Here is a 23,083-nt window from a genome sequence, read left to right as displayed (position 1 = left end):
TAGCAATTGTGTTTATTTTGCCTATTGTGCTCAAACACTCTGCTCATCTGGAGATCCAAATTTATACACAAATGGGAAAAACACCCGTCAAACACACATTGGAAAGATTTGTGAAATCTGCAAACTCCATTTTAGCCTCCAGAACTGATCAGAAACTATTGCTCAAATATCTGAACATTGTTTTCTTGTCAAATGTGGGAAGTTTCATACTGGTGACTATGAGGTATGAGACAGAATGTGTGACTGAGTGAGTTAGTGAGCTTAGTTTTACGCTGCTTTTAACAATATTCCAGCAATATCACGGTGGGGGGACACCAGCAATGGGCTTCACACATTGTACCCATGTTGCGAATCAAACCCGAGTCTTCTGCGTGACGAGCGAACACATAAGCCATTAGGTTACGCCATCACCCCTACAAAATGGGTGAAATGGTGGATTCTCTGAAGCTTTTTTCTCAGGCTGTCAACCGACAGCCCTGTAATTACCTCTCACTGCTTGAACCGTCTTCTACATTCTACAATCATGTCACATATACAATAAAGCCAGTCAGTCTCAGTGAACTGGCTAATGCCAAGATCTATAACACAAGTGGACATGTAATGGTGGTAACTAACAGAGCATACCTTGACCCACTCAGCCCTGCTAATGGACAGTTCCCAGTAATGACCTTCAGTGACTCACCCTCAACAGGTGGAGTAGAGTCGGTCCATCACCCTCCCTCCCTTGCACACCTGTGTGGGGGTAGCCTTTACGTCACCCACCTGACAACAGGTAGAGATATTTCCCTAACGAGTCAATCACAGAACATGACAGGTGTGAGGACACAAAACAGTATCAGACTTCTCCTCCCACAACGCTGAATGCAGATTGCATGATACTGTGAAATGTTACAAAAAAACTACACTGTATCAATATCTTAACACAGACAATTCTCTGTAACATCTGTCCACATAATTTCACATGTGTTATGGAAATATATAATATGTCTGTGTGTAAATGTGTCAGGATGTAACAATTTTAGAGTTATATCGGTCATAAAATTGTTTTCAGAAAGCAAAACATGTTTGTTTTTCTATTGTCTTGTTTACAGGAAAGTCTTCCCTAAAAATGGCATAAATAAAACATAATTTCAAAAAATAGAATTTAATTGAAACAGTAACAAAAACTCTTTTGCTTGTGTGTTTGTAAAGAATTATATCTAAACTGTTTTGGTATCAAGAACTTCAGAGTTCCATAAACCACTGACTACAACACTACCAGTACAACATGATCTAATGTCATCTTTGTTCAACATGATCATCAACTCTGACCATCAACTCTGACCATCAGCTCCGGTCATCAGCTCCGATCATCACTGAATACACATTTACATGTGCACAAATGAAGTCATTCAATGGCATGTTTGATCTTTAGTTAAACCACTGCGCTTTCAGCATTTACAAATACAGTGCCAAAAGCAATAAGCATGAATGGCACTTGGGTGAGACTCCCGATATACCTGATGACCCTGTCCCTAGTTGTAACCATACATTCCCTACAACTGCCTCCGATATCTAGCCTGCTGCTTGGCTGGCCAGCCAATCCCACACACTCTAAACACCACTACTAGAGGAGGAGGAGATCTCCTTCACACGGCCAATATCACTCACAATAAGCTTCAAAATATTTGTGCATATTTGTACATGTGTGAGAGTAGAAACTAGGTAATTCCCCAGCAAACATGCTTTTTCAACTGCATAATACCCAAGTGACAAGACAACGACAGCTTCGGCCCTGTTAATCCGTGACCTCTCTCAACCAGCATGGCCGGCTTGACCATGTCCCTTCCTGAGACTTAGCTGGACGATGTGAGGCGGGCTAAGCAAAGGCAACAATAGACATCCACCTACTTCTAACTGCCATGACAACGTCTGAATGGTCACATCTACCTGGCAAAGTGGAGCCTTCACAATTTACATGCTTGCTTAATTAGCTGTGTGGAAGAAGATCGCTTGTAAAAACGTGATGCTAACAAAACTCTGGTTGGTGATTCAAGATGCTTCATCAATCAGATGAGCTATACTTCGTGATAAAAACATGGATATGGGACAAAGAGCGTTGGTTTGTGCAGCAACCACGCATCTGTGTTTGTCAGCTGATGGACACTGACAAACGTTACCACAAACTGACAAACGTTACCACAAACAAACCATTTAAAGCTGTTAATTGAGGAATCCAATACCTTGAATCTACCTGGAACTGTCAATAGTACATGTTGGACACACCCTTAATAAGCTTATCCTCAAACATTAAGTTTTATATATTTACAAATGGTTCACCCTCAAGGTACAATGGACAAATGTGTGTCCATAACAAGGTGTCCTTCATCAGTGACCTCTGCAGCCGAGAAGCTGGTAATTATATTGTCTGGTGTCAAACATATTAGTGTCATTTGGAAGCAGAAAATCAACAGATAACCATTTTCACAGAATTGACTTCCGCCATTGGTTCCTGTCAATAACTTCTTCGGAAAGGATTCAATTATCCTTTCTTATTTGTAAACTTTTTTTTGCAAGAACTACTAGACACCACCCAATGCAAATGAATGGCACCTAGCATGGGGTTTTCATCAAATACATGTGTGTGTTGTCATAATAATTAAGAATCATGTGTTCCTTTCTACCAAGAACTCAAGTTCTAACTACTTAGCAAAATTAGATATACCACACTTGAACTATCCTGAGTCTATGACAGGCTATACTCTTTCAGCAACCAAAATAACTTGGCTGAAGTCTCTAGGGGAGAATAGATTCAAGTCGTTATTCCGTTTTATGTCCCATTACATCATATTTCAACATCACCATAGAAAAACCACAGTACATAATTGTGCTATGTGGCCTTTAATGTGTGCCAACCCACCTCTATACTTAAACATAACAAAATATAAATAATCAGCTTTTTTAATGTTGAGTTTTTAAAGAAGGCCACTGCTCAACAGTCTCTAGCCTAGTACTGGTTGTGATGTCAATTGTCTAATTACAGCAGTAATCGATCAATAAACGATTATAATCGTAAACCCCCACCACAAAACTCATGTGGGCAATAACGAGAGACAATCATAAAATTATGCAAAAAATGCAGGTACTGAATGATACTATGATCAAGACAAACGAGGCTACTTCCTGTTGAGACAGGCACACGAGTCTGTTGTTTACATTGCAGTTTTACGATTCAGGAAACTGCATCAGTTGTTATGTCTTGATTTAACAAACATTATAACAAGTAACATAATTTTTAAAGATCAATTTTATGTGTAATTTTTTATGAATATTGATCAGTCTCCCAAGCCCACTGATAATCGCTGACGCAAGCAAGATCGATCAACAGACGGATTATTCAATCAATCGCTCCAGCACTACAAGTGAGTGAGTGAGTGATTATTGTTATCACGCTTTTAGCAATATTCCAGAGGACACCAGAAATGGGCTTCATACATTGTACCCATGTGGGGAATCGAACATGGGTCTTTTCAAGCGTGACAAGCGGACACTTTAACCACTAGGTTACCCAAGCGCCTACACTACATACACATGCACTGGACTAGGATGACATGTGTCAAAGATCAAATGTTACACTTGTATCTACCCAAGGATGACATCACTTGATATAATCCATCCTCACAACTGTATGTCAAATCTCTGGTCAAGTGTTAGAAATTGCCTGTCTGACAGTGTGCCATAACTTCAAGAATGAAGAATATAACAGGGACACTTGTTTGGTATCTTGTGCGTAAGTCCTGCACATTGGTCACTATAAGCTGTTCGCTGGTCTCGAGGGGGGACATGGGCTGATGTACCCTCGATGTTTGTTTATGTTCCCTGAGCCCAAAGCGCCCCGAGGGACCAGTGAACAACGTATTTATCTTACCGAACACCTCAATGGTAATTTTGAACTGTTTGAAGCACGGGTATCAGATCATAGTATGGAGTACCAGACGACAAGATGACAAGAAAAACAAATTTAGAGTTATCTCCCTTAGATCGATTTGCATTCACAAAACATCGGTAATTTCCGCACATCATACGTGATTCAATGTTATTCGAGATAAAGAATTACTACTACGATGTACCAAATGAGTTCGGCATTCCCAGCGGGGTACAGAGAAAATGTTACTTGCTTGTAAGCGGGGTACATTGAAAATAATAGAAGAGCGCTCAGCCAATCAGAAAATGACATTTATGTATGAGGTAAGATAACATGCCGTGTATATGGGGTCAGTCATGACATGGACAGATACACTGCATGCTCTATCTATACAGCAATCAGGCCCTACTGGACACAACACTGTGGTACAACAGGGCCAGTTTGTACCTGTAGTTGATATCTTGCAGCCCAGGTGGGAACATCAGCGGTGGATGCCCACCTCTTTCTCATGTTTCCTTGCTCCAGGAATCCGAAGACAGCACATCTCTTACAGTGTACAAGCAAAGAGTGTACAGACTTGTGGTGGAACAATCACTTTGATACATACAGTACCCATTGACAGTGTGTAGCATCATCTACAGAGTCAGTACTTGGACATATGCATCTAACAGCTATGAAACTGTTGATTACTAGTACTAGGCCAGAAGCACATTTTCTCTATTATTAGACCAAAACAATCAAATTAATGTCATAGACAAACTTAAGAACATGTATTTAAAGTGTTGCCATTGATTGGTGACTGACCTGGCAGATCTTGATTCTGTCGAGAACCTCCAGGCAGGGGTAGAAGAAGTGGGAGAGGAAGTGGGTGACGTTGCCCCGGTACTGGGATGCCAGACACACCCCAGCCTGGATGATGGCAGTGGGAGCAGCGTCACCGTACAGGTCATGGAGGCTGGAGGCGATCAGTTCCTGTATGTCCGGCTCATCCGAGTCCTGCACACAACAATATCAAGCTACAGCTATGCTGACTACTTATGAAGGTGTGCATGTTCTACATGTTTGGATGTGAATGAGGCCTCGAATTGTCAGCTAAAACTGCCATTGAAGATAGTGTGCTGGAACACAAGTATTAAAAACACGTATGTAGAAGGTTCACTTGATACATCACTTGGTTGTGATGATTTTAAAGGGGTGGGTGGGTGGGTGGGGTGTGTGTTTCACCCAATTTGTTCTGGGGAGCAGAAATTATATATATAAAATTATGTTTCAAATTATGCTTAGAAAATTATGGGAAGGGGAAGGGGGTCATTGCTTTTGAACATAACATGCAGGGGGGCCACTTATTTTGTACATAAAATGGGGGGGGGGGTGTCCATCCACATTGTACATGCTTCTCCATAACACTCATCATCACCCCCCTAGCCATAAATTATGAATGGTCCCTTACAGCAATATGACAGTATGTCAGTTTAAAGGTCACATGCAACCAAAAAATCAAACATAACTAAAACACAATTATCACTTCTTCATGACATATAATATGCATTGCTGATTATGAAAAGACAAATAAACAAAATTATAAGCGTATAATCGCAAATCAAATGTGCAATATTTTGTACTTGGGTTTACCTCCCTCGAAACGAAGCAGCCGGGATACCGAACCCAGTCAGAGCGGGTGGGTGTGCAATCAAGTGTAACGGCTGGTTCATTTGCAGATGCCTTCACGGCTAATTGTGTGTATATATATATATGTAAGGATGTTGGGTTTTGTAAATACATGCTCATTTTTTGTGTATAACATTTTGCAATCAACAGACATCATAACATGTCATGTGTTCAAGTATCACACCTGCCTGTCTGTGTAATTACATAATGTGACAGGGACCGAACTCGGGCCATAAATCAATGCGTTTTGTTTATGGTGTATAGCCTGATTGGTGTTAAGTTCAAATTGCATGTGGTCAGTGATCGCAGTTGTGTATTGAATATTGTCATTAGCAGACAGGCAGGCAGACACACAGGTGTCAATAAAACAAGACATTGAGATTTGTCTGTGACAGCTTACATATCTATATCACAGTTAGAAATTGTGTCAACGCTAAATAATGACATTGCTTTTAAGTATCGAACTGAGAAAGTGACTCGGTAAGAAGAACGTGTGGTGAAATAGACAAATGAAATTATATAAACAGTTCATTTACTGTCATAACGTATAAAAAGCTCGCGCCTGTGAGATATCAACAAAACATTATGAAAATAGCTCACACCAAAACCTTCACCGAGTATTCACCAGACAGCCCGCTTCCAAGTTGCGCGAACCTATTTCACTGCGCACGTGCTATGAGCGCAGCCCAGCTGTTGAAACCCGTATTCCCCAGAAAAGTCTGGGGAAAATTAGTGAAACGTTTGAACTCCGATGTCGCGCGTTTTTTTTCATCATCGCGTTATTTTTCAACTTTATAAGTTGAATTTGCATTTTTGACGCTTTGTTTCGGTATGTCCATACCGAAAGGTATCAGAATCTGCAAAGTTGTGTTTTACGTTGCATGTGACCTTTAAGGGGGCAATGAGGTAAGCCAGTACTGATGTGTTCACCACTTTGGTGAGACTCTGCAGAGTGTGGGTATACTGCTGACAAATGTAGAAACACAATCTGTCAGAACATGGTCTTCAACCCATAATTACATGTTTGGGGCATGACAAACAGATGAAGTTCTGCAGAACAAATTCTGAGGTATTAGATGACTTGACGACTCCTGACAAATATACAGAGAAGGGAAATTTGTGTCAAAATGCACTATTGAACAGGTACTCATGTCCTTAAACATCATATTTAAGGGAAAAAACTAAAAATGTTTGACATTTCACTACTAGTGATGCAAAGGATTTCTGACAAAAAAGACTGAGGAAACATTGTCACGTCTTCTATAACATTAATACAAATGACATATGACACCCCATGTTAGTTTTCGCTCAACAGTTATTCAGTGTTTTCAACTTGAGGTTTGTGTCAGCTGATCACTGTGGCTTTACAGTTGCTCACAAGAGTTGTCTCCCTTGAAACATCCCATGCACATTGCTTCTAAATACATAAATAATGAAAGTGTTTTTAAAGAAGCTGCCAATAAAACACTTTGAACAAATAAAACACTTCTGAATATTTAAAACAAATTCTTGCAATTACCAAACAGGCATGGGTGACAACAACACATTGAACACAGCTATGATTATACAATGCCATTTTAGAAAGTGGTCAAATGGAACATATGTTATATTTGGGATTACACTTTCTTAGTAAAGTACAAATTCTCATACTTTTGGGGTTGAAGAATTTGCACTTTACTAACAAAGTGTAATCCCAAATATAACATATGTTACATTAAACACAATTCAGACCATTGGACATAAACCAGCTCTGTATTAAACACACACAGATTGCAGTGGGCTGACCTACAACAGACTGTCAGGAGCTGACAAACAGGTCCGAGTTGTGTTACATTAAATATTTATTACACGTTGTCAACAACCTGTACATTTAAACTTAATGCTCAGCGTTATCAGTTTTGGAATGCATTATGGGATGACCAGGAGCACTAAGAATGCTTAATTTTAGATCTGTGGTGATCTAGACTTGCTAAATCATTCTGGGCTTGAGTTGCATTAGTTCTTTAACATATTCCCCAGGAACTGGGACAAGGTTTTCAGGCAGTATATGACATTTTCTTCAGCAACTCTGAAATTTTACTGCAATTTTTTTGGCATAGACTATAAAATCAGTATTGCTGAGTAATTTCACTTTGAAGATGGGTTTGGGTATTGATATCCTTGGTTAATGTAGGAACATGACCGCTATACTGCTGGGGGTTACCAAGGTTACAGCTTTATCCCATTCTGTAACCATATGTGAAAGGTATTGAGGAAATGGGATACTGAACGAAATCTATAAACATGAAAATTACACAATGATTTCATGAATATTTAATCTATTATGACTCATAGAAAAGATTTAAAAGGTTAAGAACATGTACATAAAAATCTGTTCTTGACAAATCACCTTCTAAATCCATGTACACATACTAGAACTGGGACATGTGGGTACAGAGTTGAGTTGAGTTGAGTTTTACGTCACATCAGCATTATTCCAGCAATATAGCGATGAGACCAAGTCCGCATTCATACACTCACAGGACAACCTGGTTTGGTGGCTGGTCATCTGATACATTTGGGGATATATTTTGTTTAGTCATACTTTTCAGGAATGGGGGTAATGCCAATTAATACTTGTCAGAATGGTACGCAAAGTATTTGATCAAAACTAACCAATTGTCAGACTTCCAGTTTGTGGAAGCCCTGATGGCCGAGTGGGTTGAATCACTGACTTTTGTGCTTCCGACTAGGTGCCTTACTCTGAGAGTGTGGGTTTGAATCCAAAATTAGGATTCAACTAAATACAGGCTAACACTCAGTACTTTACTGAGGAAATGGAATCCAAATATAACATATTTTTCATGTGATATACTGTTAAATGACTCCACATAGGCTCCTTCTGACTTTTGTTCTTTAATATTTATACTTTTATTCTTGTACTTTCATTCCATTTTAATCCAATGGAAAACATATGCTTTGATCCAACAAGAGACGTATGTAAACTGTGACTGGTTCAAAAAGTGCTGATTGATTCAATATCAACTACATGATTTTGTCATGCTATCGACTATGCATTGCAACTGTTTAGTTTACAATAAAACAGCATGCACATGATCACCTTGCTGTCAAACGATTCCAAAACCCACGTGTACAACTACGTGCCACGTCTGGGTGCTGTTGATGGGATGACGGGGGACGTCATGTAAACACGTCAGTCACGCTTCAAGGAACAGAGAACGAGACGTTCTTACTCATCCAATTGGTAATGATTAGATAATGTCTGCGCATCCCCGGAGCACTGCCGCCGAATGAAATACTCCGTTACCATATTCGAATGTAAAACCTTTAGATGTGGGACTTTACTAACCTCTAACAAAAGTTCCATTGTCGGCAAATAAACCTCAAAGAAGCATCGCCAACACTGCGAATTTGACCGCCATACGAGTTAGTTCTCAAAATAGACTAGACCGGAAGAACAGATCGTTTGGAAAGGTATATTTACAAGTTTCTGAATTCATCGGTTTCAGAAACATTTTAACAATATTACATATTTGCACAAAATATAAACATATATATTGTTAATTTCATAATGATTCATCCTCGATTATAAACGTACAGCGACTTTAACATTGTGATTAGTAGCCTAACACCCCTATACTATTTTGAACTAGTCTGGGTATCCCCTTTGTTGACGTGCTACTATTTATAGAACGCTAGCGGCAACACCATCAGACAAGATTATTGATTTCTTGTCCTAAGATGTTACATCACTTGTAGCAAATTGCAGAGTGACATTGAATAACCGGAACATCTCCGTCTAGTGACTGAAAGAGTGAATACAATTCACTGCCATGATAAATGGGATTATATGTTATCGGACATCATATACGTTTTTAGATACAGCAGTGTTATATTACCGTTATATATACAGTAACTAATTGTGTTGCGCCACGCAGACATTGTAAGATGTCACGTGTTTGAGATAAAATTCTTTTTTATAAGTTAGTAAGACGTTTAACAGTTGTCCGGGAGATTAGCTAGAAAACAACAAATGTTTCCTCAATTTCCGAAAATCCATACACAATGGCCCGAACAGCCCACAACACATCAAAATATGTAAACATGAAAATTTCAAGATGATATTATTAATATTTAATCTATGATTACTCATAAGAAACATGTAAAAGGTTAATAAGATACATTGGCGGATCCAGAAATTTCAAAGGGGGTGGGTGGGGGGTGTTACTAAGACACCGTCAGTGACAGTATACCTTGATGGCAGTTTTCAGCATTACAAGCCCCTGGGATCTTATACACATGGCTGACATGTTTTACACTTGTTCATGCGGTAATCGAGACATGTTTGTAAGTTTCCAAACATCGGTAACACGGGAATACGTATCGGACACATAAAGGTGCACTTTATTCTGTCACAAGGGCAGAATTTAATCGTCATCCACAAGAGCTTTTCATCTAGAATCATGTATGTATGTATGTATGTATGCGTGCGTGCGTGCGTGCGTGCGCGCGCGAGTGTGTGTGAATGTACCAAACGCTGTAGGACAACCAGCTGCTATACAACTAAAAAGGTACGGCTAACATATGAATACAGCCCTATATTTACTAAATCAGGTTGAAATTTATTTGAAAATATATAAAAACATACATGCAACCCCTACACGTAAAATATCCTGTAAAATCGCCTTATCCAAAAGAACAAGCGCTGGCTGTATTAGAGATTTTATTAACGCTTCTTCAGTCAGTCAAACTCTGCTCTATTGTTCACCTTCTGTGGCGGGTGTTTCCCTGAATCGTGCTTTGTGTCAGCCAAAGCATACATAAAGTGATTCATTATTAGATCCAAACTATTAAAATATGTGCCGTGGAAACAACACTTGTACCAACTCAATTAACTTGTTTCAAAGAAATATTAAATTATCAAAACAGAACCACAGAGGATCAAATAATGAAAGAGACATCCACTTCGTCAGTACAAACAGTTGCTCGTTGCAGAGGAAAACAAAGTAACCCAAGCCGTTACAGGTGAGGGCGAGGTGTGACAATGCACCCCCAGGATCCAGAGACAGACCCGATATATACGGACATAAGCACATGAATTACAATCATTAAACCATACCTGTTTTCTATCTGTGTCGAGTATACCGCCACCCACACTGCACGCAGTGTCGCTCTAGAGGTTATGCCATACCATCAGCTAATTTGGAAATCGTATACAAAAAATGTATCCAATTCCCATAAATCCCCCATTTTATTATAATCACCCCGGCTTTAAGCGTCTTATAACTCAAAGGGCCAATGTAGGTGTTAAGTGTCCTTGGCGTCCAACTACCGTAAGCATCGTGTTAAACTGGTCGTTATAGGGTCCTATACGATGTATCATTGTCAACATAACTCAACTTAATCCGAGCATCTATATTGTAATCACTTGATACCAACATAGATGAATTCCGTCCACATCCGAGATCGGATGGTCAGATTCAATGACTTGATTAATGGTTGATGCATGGCGCATGGAATGTCTGTTCCAGACTCAATTATTTACAGACCGCTGTCGTGTAAACAAACAAAGCTGTTTACGCTGTTGTGTTGGGGCTATTCTAAGCTATTTAAGCACCTTAAGTACATTTTTGTTACGCTTTAATGTGGGCAATATTGACTCTACCTGCATCGGAACCATTGTTTGATCTGACCATAATGTTCTGGCCCCCATTTCTCGAAACAAACTTAAGTTTTTACTCAAACTCAAACTGAGTTCACAATTTGGAACAGCTGAATTTTTAACTCAACTGCTTTTTTTAAATACATTGTATAAAAGCCCAAACAACTAAACTAATCTATCCACCAAACTCAAATTATCTTCTATAGTTTGAGTCTAATACCGATTTCAGTTCATTCTGTGAAATGCATTTTCCTGCGTTTTCTCAAATTTGAGTAAAAACTCGAACTCAAGTCAAACCCCAGACTTAAGTTTGTTTCGAGAAATCGGGGCCTGGTCATCAAGTGTTATCCCCTCACTCACACAGTCTCACAGAACAACATACTAAGGCAGTCAGTTTTACGGTACCAGTTGAATGGCAGGAGCCAGTATTTGGATAAATACACACAGGTAAGAAAGTTAAATTAGCAGCATGAAGGGTCACGGCTCACCGGCCGGCTATTTGCCGCATCTGTAACTGTGGCTGGACGAGAGCTGGGGGGTGGACTCACCGGAGTCTTCATCTCACAGCATCAAAGGCAGAGAGGTGAGACGCAAGCTCACGTGCACCTACAGCCCAACTCATTGTGCGATATTGCTGAAATATCACTGCTGCTAGTGTCTTTGTGGCAACAAATTCCCTACATGAAGTACCACTTCAAACGATGCATTTCCAGAAGGAATTTATCAGTTTACTTAATGGGTGCCAACGCTTTGATATCGGTTATAACTCTCTAATGTAGAGACAGAAACTCCAAGATTGGAATTCATTACTAAAATACCTAGTTATTGCTGTAAAGAATACAGTACAATCAGAAATTATTGAGAATTTAAGATAGTAATTTTTTTTTTTTTCACTCATTACTCACGTATTAAATGTGAATATTAGCAGAACATAACTCCAGATTTAAAGACAGGTGAACAGTTAGTATTTTGTCAAGTCACCATGGGCAGCAATGCAGGCTTCAATGCGGCGGGGCATACTACTGATCAAAGAAGTTAGAAAGTCGTGGTCCATGCTGTCCCAATATCGGACCACCTCTTCTTTCATTTCAGCAATATTTGTCAGAATTTTCTTATTGACACTTTCCTTCATAAGTCCCCAAACATTTTCTATTGGATTTAGGTCAGGGCTATAGCTTGGCAAATCTAATAATGTCATATTTTGGGTCCGAAACCAGGCCTGTGATTGCTTTGAACGATGTTTTGGGTCGTTGTCCTGCTGGAAAATCCAAAAATTTCCATAGAACACGTGAGCAGATGGAAGTAAATGTCCCTCGAGAATATCTGTGTACCGCTCACTGTTCATATTCCCTTCAAATTGGAATCGCTTCCACCTTGTGAAATGTTAAATATATCGACAGTGGATGTGATTAGTTCATTCGCTAAGATAAATCCATATAAATGTTGTGGGCCTGATAACTTGCTAGGGATTGTTCTTAAGGAATGTAGAGTGCAACTGGCTGTTATTTTTCAAAAGCTATTTCAGATATCAATTAATTCTCATAGTGTTCCCATTCTTTGGAAAACTGCTAAAATTATTCCATTGCCAAAAAAGAAAAATCCCTCTGTTAATAATGACTTCAGACCAGTGGCCCTGACCTCTATTGCCATGAAATGTTTGGAATGTATTGTTAAGATCTCATTGTTGAATGAAGTCAGCCATGTTCTTGGCCCATTACAATTTGCATACAGGCGTGGGGTAGATGATGCAACAATCACTCTGTTAAACAATGTCTATAAGCATTTAGAAAACTATGGTACTTATGTGTGAATAATGTTTGTTGATGTTTCATCTGCCTTTAATACTATTCAACCTCATTTGTTAATTGATAAACTTTTCAAAATGAATGTTAATTCTAACATCATCAGATGGATTAATTCATTTCTAGTTAACAGACAACAATTTGTACAGGTTAATAATGTGAAATCATCAATTGAAAACACATCAACTGGCGCTCCACAAGGTTGCGTTATTTCACCAATTTTGTTTATATTGTACACCAATGACTGTGTATCCAACACAGAAACATGTTTTACAGTCAAATTCGCTGATGATGCTGCATTGGTAGGCCTTATTAGGGAATCAGAACTTAATTACAGAGCTGAAATTTCAAAATTTGTAGAATGGTGTAAATCACATTTTTTATTTTGAATGTGCAAAAAACCAAAGAAATGTTCATAGATTTTAGGAAAGCTAAGTCAACAATAATTGAACTATTGAAGATAATGAAATTGAAAGAGTAACTGAATACAAATATTTGGGTACTGTCTTAGATTCGAAACTCTCCTGGAACGAAAACACTGAGAAAATTTATAAAAAAGGACAGCAACGCTTGCATTTTTTGTGGAAGTTGAAACATTTTAAAATCGACCAAACTATCATGATGTTATTTTACAAAACCTTTATTCAAAGTGTCATAAACTTTAATTTCTTGAGTTGGTTCGGGAACCTGTCTGTTCAGAATAAAAACAAACTTTAAAAAATCGTAAACACTGCGTCTAAAATTATTGGGCTTCCTATCGAAAGTATCGGCAGTTGTTATGAGCAGCAAATTTCAAAAGAGGCAAACAAAATTGTAAGTGATCCTACTCACATACTCTTTTCTGAATATTCATCATTACCTTCTGGACGCAGGCTGCGTATGCCGACTTTTAGAACAAACAGGGTTCGCCACTTATTTGTTCCAGCTAGTATTAGATGCATTAACAACAAATTCCGTGAATGACTTGTCTTTTAATTGTCCAAACTCTATTTAATATCTATGTTTGTGTGTTGTATATACCTCTCTTTGATCGAATTTCGATCAAAAAGTTTCGGGGGGCGTGGCCGAAGAGAGTTTTCGATTATAATTTCACCCAATCTGAGACATCGCCATTATATTCATTTTCGGTGTTGTGCCTATAAAGTACTGGTGAGGTTTTCGCGTCGACTCATACCTTTGGTAGACGTCGATGTTAAACATGACTTCAGCGGTTAAAGATGACCCGAAGTCTCTCTCAGCGCAAGTCGTAGTGGAACCGAATTCGCGTTGTCATTTGGAATTAGGCGACAAAGTGTACGTGTCGGCCAAGATGTGGCATGGCAAGCTAGGTATACATATCAGAAAAATACGTCACGACGCAACGGCAAGTCTTATCCTACCAAATCGGGTCTGAGTCTGAACTTGAAGCAATGGCTCAGTTTACCCGACGGTTTCGGTACAAGTGGACGAAGCTAGAAAAGAAGGGACTGAGGGGCGCAGTATTCATCTGGGGGGTAATCTCTACCTTACCTTAGACGATGACCGAGTGGATGTTAGAAAGTGGACTTGGGATCACGAAACTAAACAGCTGACAGATGAAAAAAGGAATTATTCTTTCTAAGGATCAATGGGAGAGGCTGAAGAGTTACATTCCGGAGATGTCTGACTATGTTCCCGAATTGAAAGACATGATTCCTTGTATTCTTCAAGAGGATCACCAAAATCAGGAGGGTTATCTGAGGTGTAGCTTCTGTAACCCCAACGATTATTGGAACTGGTAGATACCACGCGACAGGAGGATGAAATCCTGTGACATTGTACAAAGTTAGTCATTCGCTTCCGTGAGACGGGCACGGTAGTTAAGGACGAATGTCACGTGATTCGGATCACGAATAATAAATCGCGTTCGTTCGTCTCACCATTACCTCCATAGACGTTGGACAGCTTAAGACGTGACTTAGTGCGTCTCTGCGATTTGAATATGGAAGCGTCTCACAGGGATATTCTCAGACGGAACCAGGTGGGACTCGTGGGAAGTATACGCCGTGTAGAAGACGTGGTACAAAAATTGATAGAGTGCAAAGTCCTCACCAAATTCATGGAAGCCGAAATTATGGAAAAATATCAAACGACTTACGATCGTATTAGAGAACTCTTGTCTATTTTGCCAAGACGCGGACCCGGAGCTTACACCGCCTTCTGTAAAGCGTTAGAGGAATGCGGAGAGTCGGACGCGTTGAAGTTACTGGGTACGGAAACTGGATCGGACTTCAAGAATATGATGGACGTCTGCGGTTATCTCGACCAGCACGGTTGTTGCCGATTGCTGCAACATTGCCCCCAAAGCTGGATTCGAATTCGTTCGAGAAAAGGTTGACTCCTTTAAGAACTGGCCTATTCAAATGAGTCAAGACCCACGAGATATGGCTCACGCTGGTTTAACTTATCTGAACAGAGGAGACTCTTGTACGTGTTTCAAATCGCGGCATACGCCTGAAGGAATGGAAGAGCACGGACAATCCGTGGATCGAACACGAAAAATGGTCCCCGACTGTCAATACATCAGAATGGTAGGAGTGTTCCAGACCGGAAGTAGAGAGAGATTTTCCCAAACTCATCGCTTTGTTTCCATAAATATATCTATGTATGTCCATACACGAATGAATGCTGTATACATATGTACTGAATAATTTAGGTTGTATAAATAAAAATAGTGCTTTCTTATATTTGTGTCAAAGAGGTTCATTGGTTCGCTGTATAAAAAGCGGATCGTTTTAGATATCAGTCGTTAGTTTGTCGTCATGGCTCCGTGGGAAGAGTACCTGAGCAAAATGTATTACGACCCTAACATCCCGGTAGTTATGCCGGTCCTAAGAAACTATACGGCGTGAAAGCTGAGGGACGGTATAAAATTGGCTTGCATAGAATCAAGAAATGGTTGAAGGAACAAGACATTTATACCATGACTCATCAGGTCAGACGAAAATTCCCGAGAAATGAGTGTACGTGGTTGAAGGTTTAGACAGTTATTGGCAATCTGATCTTATGGACATGACATATTTAGCCAAGTACAACGATGGAATCAAATATCTGATGGTCGTGATAGACTTGTTCTCCAGATATATCTGGTCTTTCCACTCGAGTCTACCAAGGGCAAGAAGTGGTGAATGCGTTGACTGAGTTATGGAATACTGAGGTCGGAAGCCTAATATTTTTCAATCGGATATGGGGTCAGAATTTAAGAATCGTTGGGTTAAAGTCTTTTGAAAAGCACAAAAGTGACACAACTATTTACTCTGAACGAAACGAAAGCCCCCTATGCCGAAAGAGTCATTAAAACCATCAAAATGAGGTTGTACCGATACATGTTGAAACGTGTTACTCATCGGTATATCGACATTGTACCCAAAGTAGTTGAAAGTTACAACAACACGAATCACAGAATGTTAGGTCAAACGCCTAAGAGCCGCAACTAAGGCAACGAGAGTGAAGTAAGACTAAACCAATATTTGATCAAGACGAAAAGGACGGAAACCAGTGAGAAAGAACGCGGTTTAAAATATACCTTCCGGGTGGGAGATAAAGTAAGAGTGAGTCATCTGAGACAGACGCTCGACAGAGAATACCAGGAGAAATGGTCGTGTGAAATCTTTACCATTACTAGTCGCTACTGGTCTCAAGATAACGACTTGTACAAATTGAAAGATTGGGGAGGTGATCCAATCGAAGGCACCTTTATGCCGCTGAACTTCAATCCGTTACCAAAAATCCTGATCAAGAATACAGGATACAAGAAATTATCAAAAGAAGAACACCTAAACAAACGGAAAGAAGTTTTGGTGAAATGGCTTCATTGGCCTAAGAAATATAACTCGTGGATTCCTGAAGAGGATGTGAAGCAATATCAGACCTAAATATATAGCTAACTCTACCGAGTCACATCAGTAGCGATGGAAGATGCGGAACAAGTCACACCTATGACAGCGAAGTCACCGATCTGAGAGTTGACATTTTGGGGTAAAAAGTCGCCAAAACGGAAACTGTCTTTTCTCCCAGATTATCATCATTTATTTTGTGGTCATCACGTATAGTCAACTTGTCCTGAACCGAGGCAATTCCAACCTGTGGACGGCCCTGTTGAGCAGTTCTCTGGGCTATTTACTTCCCAACCCAAAGATTAAGAAACATGGATAAATACCTGGTGCTCAAGTACAGACTGTCAAGATCTGTACCCCCAGAACCAAGGACACACCTTTTAGGGTGACCCTGAATCCACCTATGCAGCTCGACGGAACTCCCTGGGTGATGGCCTTGTGCGACATCACGCCAGTAACTGGGAAGCTCAACGAGGTCAAGATCACCACGTTTACGAGGGTCCACTCTCGCGATATGTCCTATGTGGGACCCCAGCAGGAACCTTTCTTACGTCATCTGTTTTGAGAAGCAACAAGAAAGAAAAGAGTTTTTCTTCCCCAGCCCTACTACGTGCCCCTGAAAGGTAATGAGGTGAACACCCTGGAGGTATATGTAAAGGACCACGAAGGACAACAAGCCGCATCTTTATCACGGGAACAGTAATAGCGACGGTTCACATCAAACCATTACCCTTGACATGTTGAAAATGTCCTATGGGACAGTGGTATCGAGTGAACTATATAAAGAGAATCTATGCAGAACAGACATCATTACACGGAGAAACTGGGACCCGTGCACACATCATGAGTAGCTCTTACTGGAAACTGTACGTACCAGGATCGAAAGAGGAGGATAAGATGTATTATAAATATTACTGGCTTCAAGCAATGGGATATCCCAAAATGCGTAAGAAAATGTCCATACAAGCTTATATTCGATATTGGGAAAATCAGGGGGTGAACATTGAATCGGACCATGCCCCCCAGAAAGAAAAACAGGTCAAAACGGTGGATGTGGTCGTTACGGCACCCACTCAACAGGTGGTCGACCAGGCCAAAAGTGCTTCAAAAGATGAACAAGTGAGGACGGTATAAATAAGGCTTGCGAGAGAAAACGAGCAGTTCTGTTCGAACGCCAAAGGTAACGGATCGAACGCTTGAAGTTCTAAGAGAAGAAAGCTTACTTTCCGAAGATAGGTTTACCAAGAAGAAGAAATAATGGCTTGTTACACGCCTTCCTCCCATCAAGATATGGCTTTAGAAGAATTAGATCTTTTTCGAACCTCGAAGCTATGACGGAATTGATAAAATGCATTTAGTGGACATGAGACCCATCGCCTCAAATGACTGCAGAAACCAGTCCCGTTGAATTTAACCTGTCTGACAAAACATTGACTATACAGATTTGAAAAAGATCTACCCTTCACGTCAAAGCCAAAATCCTGAGAACGGACAGTTCAATATTGATTGCAGAGGAACACGCCAGACCGATCAACAATTGGCTTCATTCCTTCTGGTCGCAGGTAGACATCACGCCAATGGTAAACTGATCACGACATCTACCAATCTGTACCCTTACAAAAGCTATCTCAAAGCTCTCATTAAAAAGGGGTTGAAGGAACGGGTATGGCGCTTCCCAATTGTTTTATAAAGACGATGGTACCGCTACGCCTCGAATATCGATAGACTCTGCAGATACCTATTCGCTCTCGAACACTGGACTGCTTAGCAGAGCCGCTTTTCACAGAACTCAGTCAGTCCGCGGATATGTCCGGTCCTCTAACGAAGATTTCAATGAATGCGCAAGTTTCTCATCAATGGTGTCGATATGCAGATCAAACTCTCTATCCGACTAAACCTCATTTCAACTTGATGAGTAATGGAAAATAAAGACTACAAGATCGTGGTTGGAAGACGTATCTACGCCTCTGTAAAATACGACCCGTACCGCTCTCGCCACGAATCACGCTAAGCTGCTGTCTAAAAAGTCCGCGACCTATCCCTACATCAAATCTGATGTGAAGATTGCTACGATACCTAAGGGCCAATCCAATTTCTGTCTGGGATCAAATCTTTCAAAACTGTTGTCCAAACAACATCATTGTGGGTCTTCGTCGGCCGAAAGCATGAACGGAGACTATACAAAGAATCCGTTCAACTTCAAAATGTACAATCTGGCCACCATCGGATTATATGTCAATGGCGAATCGCTTCCCGGACAAGCTCTGAGTCTGTCGAACAAAGAATTATAACAATGCCTTCAGTTGTCTATTCGATCCCTCGGCCATACCTGGCAATCTCCCATGATCCGCAGGGAAGACTTTGCTACAGGATACGCTCTATATCAATTTACCTTGAGCCTTACTATGGTAAGGAGTTTCTGGATCAAATCAAACGAGGTAACATCCGACTACAGCTGCAATTCAGCCAAGGTCTACCAGAAACGGTCAACTGTTTGGTCTACAATCTCAAGAACCTCAGATACTACGAGTGGATCGAAGCCCGTAACATTCTGACACAGAATGAACGGTGTCACAGTATGAACACGAGAACCCTTGGACAATATGTGTTTACTCGTGGGATACCAGGAAAGACTCCACGTTTTATATCTTAATGGACCTTTTCATCGCTAAAATGTATTTGTACTGTATAGTGAACACCCCATAAGGGATTTCATGTAACCTCTGTCGTGTCCATTTTCACTTCAGAGCTTGTAGTTGCTAGAGAATAAAATCTTGAGTACAATAAAAGAGGTTAGACTATTTTATTTATTTTTTTCACAACCACGCGACAAACAATCAAGATATACCATTTTTTTTCTACCTATATTTTAATAGCTCCGTTTTTCGTTGTTGTTTTTTTCATGAGTCAAACGATAGGATAGGAGCACTCCTATCATTGACTTTACAATCTACCAAGACAACCATTTAAAAGACATCTTCTTCTTCTTCTCATCCTTCTTCTTCTTTGTCTTCTGTTGAATGGGTATGCCTGGAGGTCGGTGTTGAGGTGTTGTTCGGGAGATCATTCTTGTCCACTTCCATCGCTGTTGATTACCGATGAGAGATTGTGGGACATGCATATCCCGTAATGCTTCGTAAAATTCCTTCATGCCACCAAGGTCGGACGCTTATACAAATATTGAGAATCTTTCAAGAGGTCTACGATGTGAGTGTCGGAAGAAGCTGGCCTTTGTACACCAGTTGTCCTCGATCCGTCAGAGTCAACATCTCTGTTATTAGGATAAACGCCAACAGAGCTGCCCCGCTGACGATAAGGTTTGGGTAAGGCTCCACGATTACTTCGACAAGGGTTTGCGCTCTTCTTCTTCGGTGCATCCTCTCGAGTGTCTACTTCCATCTCTATCCCTCATAGGCTCAGGATCACGATTAGTAGTGTTGACCAGACGTTCAGTATTTTCAAATGGCACTAGCGATTTGCAGCAATATGCTGCATGATTATACGAATTGTAACAACGGGGCTACTGTTTTAACGGCCAGCACAACGGTGTTGACGTTTTGATCAACAGTTCTTTTTCTCAGCCGATGGGATGGATTTATTGGAAACCAACTGTCGACGCCCAAACCGGTACACACGATCGATGTCGTCGTTTCAACTTGTCAGACACCCGATTTACTCAAGGGTAAACCGGTGTTATGTAGCACATTAAATACGATGGTGCATACTGCTTTTAATTGTTCGGGTGATGGATCGTAACAGTACTTTCTTTTGTTGGAGCGATGGACTGCCACCAACATGTACAGGAAAGGTGTGTTCTGTCTGATGATCTTGAACATTATGGACGCTTTTCGAAGGATGTACAGTTATTTATAGTGTCTTAGGCACGTACACAATAATTGTCTTCTCCCGAAAAAATCTAGCGTCTCAACTTCAATTTATCTTCCACTGGCGAGGAATGACATGTCTATGACCAAATATCCATAAGGTCTCTTGACCGCATCCGTGTAAGCTTCCACTAAAATACCCACATGTCCAGGAAAACAGTTGGCGCCCAGAGTGGAAATTTGCGAGGCATCTCTCACGTTTTAAACAGCACCAAGTACCAAGTATTCAGGGCAATCGTTCGAGCAGATTTGCCCTGACCGTACAAGTTCTGAGTGATAAAGATGACGGCTCAGATTTCGATGGTGACATCCTTGAGTGAACAAAGTTCCATTTCTTTGGAAGCCATTATTTGCTGCAGGAGATCGTCCAATACAATCAACCCGTGCGATCCTGCAGCGAATGCTTCTATGTCTGATGGAGTAGGTAACCCTGTTGGAAGGTGATGTTGGGTATAGTACGTTCCACGTCATCGAACAAGGGTTGGTAGACACCGTAACAGTACAAAAATCTTCTCGAGGAGGGTCCTTCACGCACATCCCTGGTAAATGTTTCAGTAGTCTGTACACCCACTGAGTCTTCCTGCCCCGTGAGGTCCAGACACACAAATACTGGAGCATGGTTCAAAAAGGTGTTAAACTTTGCGTTTCCCACCAAGGTTTGGTGGGATCTAAGACTGCATCAGGACTCCAGGTTATCGCTCTCTTGGGGTGGTTGTTGTTCACGGCATCTTTGTTCGGTTTGAGCCAGGGAGAGCGTTCTGTTATGTGGTGAACTTGAGTGAGATGATTGAAAGTTTTGAAAGCTGCTTCGATGAGCATCCGGTACGGGACAGTCCTTTCTGATTCTGACCCATTGCGATGCTCGAAAATATGAGGACTGACCCAGTGTTGGCAAGAGTTTTCATATTTATACCTCCATTCATATCTTTTATATCCCCGAAGAAACTTCTATGAGGGACACTAAAGGGACACAACAGGGACACTGGAGGGACAAATGAGGGACACTAAAGGGACACTAGAGGAACACAACAGGGGACACTAAAGGGACACAACAGGGACACAACAGGGACAAAATGAGGGACACAAATGAGGGACACTGGAGGGACAAATGAGGGACACTAAAGGGACACTAGACACAATCGGAGGGACAAAATGAGGGACAATAACAGGGACACTGAGGGACACTGAAGGGACAATATGAGGGACACTAGAGGACACTTATAATGTCAGAGACACATCGATGATCTAATAGCCATAGGGTGGAGAAATATCTAAATCGGGTTGGGATTACCTCTTTGGTATATACCATCCGATATTTCTTCTTTTTCTACTCTGTTATATATTTTTTTTGAGTTGATTTGGTCACGCGATATTTTGGAAGGGTTGGTGACTAAGATGTTTCCATCCTTGAATGGTTGCAACACTCTCTCAATGGATGGTTCCAAAATTGATGAGGTGAGAGTTCATATGGTTCAACGTGAATCTGCCAGATTTGCAGGTTTCCTTTGCCGCTTCTGGTTTTGTAGGCATAATTTTGGCTCCACCGACAAAAATGTTGATGGGATCCCCTTCTAACTCATCGGTTAATTCCTCCAGATAATCGCCAAGGGGTGGATTGATGTCACCGGTTTACTCTTTGAAGATGACGCTGTCTGTGTCCATGTAGAGTACATGCTCTTGCAACATGTCCAGGAGGCCGCACATTTAGTTTTAGGGCTGGCGCATAGCATGTGGTGAAGGAAGCTATGAATATGTTGGTAGATTCGGTTGTCCGCACGGTTAAGAATGTATCAGCATGGGACCAATGCAGTTGTAAAACTCACCGATCGTAAGAATGTTGAAATTCTGAATGCATTTTGGATGGATCTGTGAGAAAACTGTAAACCGTCTCTCGAGGTCATTGTGATTGGATGAATTTGGTCTGTTTATGATATTGAACGCTTTGCTAAACTTATCACCCCAGAAACTGGGCTTAAAGACAGGTTGAACAAGGCTCTTAGTCCTGGATTCTTTGAATTTTTCTATATATTCTAGCTGTATTCCTTCGTGGTCGGAGATAGTCTGCTATGTACTTTTGCTTGTCAGACTCCATCTTTACACGGAAATGGGCCATCCGAAAGATTCTGTTTGATCTTTAGGAAGGTATTGATATAATCCGCGAACAGACCCCCGCTCTGGTGTCTGGATGCGTATTGAGTGCTTTCAGACCAATGGTACACTTCATAAATTTTTACTATTTAGGTAGTCTTTCTCCAGGCTTTGAGAGAGAAGCTCTGAGCGCAAAATGTACCCATGAAACACCGTTCCAC

The 23,083-nt window shown here is 40.7% G+C and overlaps 1 protein-coding gene across 1 annotated transcript in view; it reads right to left on the bottom strand.

Moving 5' to 3' along the window:
* The window catches only part of LOC124279023 (puratrophin-1-like), a 273,201-nt gene that overhangs the window by 168,295 nt on the left and 81,823 nt on the right, over window positions 1-23,083 (bottom strand). Inside the window, exon 2 of the mRNA XM_046714814.1 lies at window positions 4,709-4,900. Within this exon, the coding sequence (XP_046570770.1) occupies window positions 4,709-4,900 (192 nt within the window). The remainder of the gene's footprint in view (window positions 1-4,708; window positions 4,901-23,083) is intronic.

This window comes from Haliotis rubra, unplaced genomic scaffold (genome assembly GCF_003918875.1).
Source record: "Haliotis rubra isolate DU_JTF1 unplaced genomic scaffold, ASM391887v1 Scf245, whole genome shotgun sequence".
NCBI lineage: Eukaryota > Metazoa > Mollusca > Gastropoda > Lepetellida > Haliotidae > Haliotis > Haliotis rubra.
The sequence above is the reverse complement of the archived record's forward strand: the minus strand, read 5'-3'. Positions and strand labels throughout refer to the sequence as shown.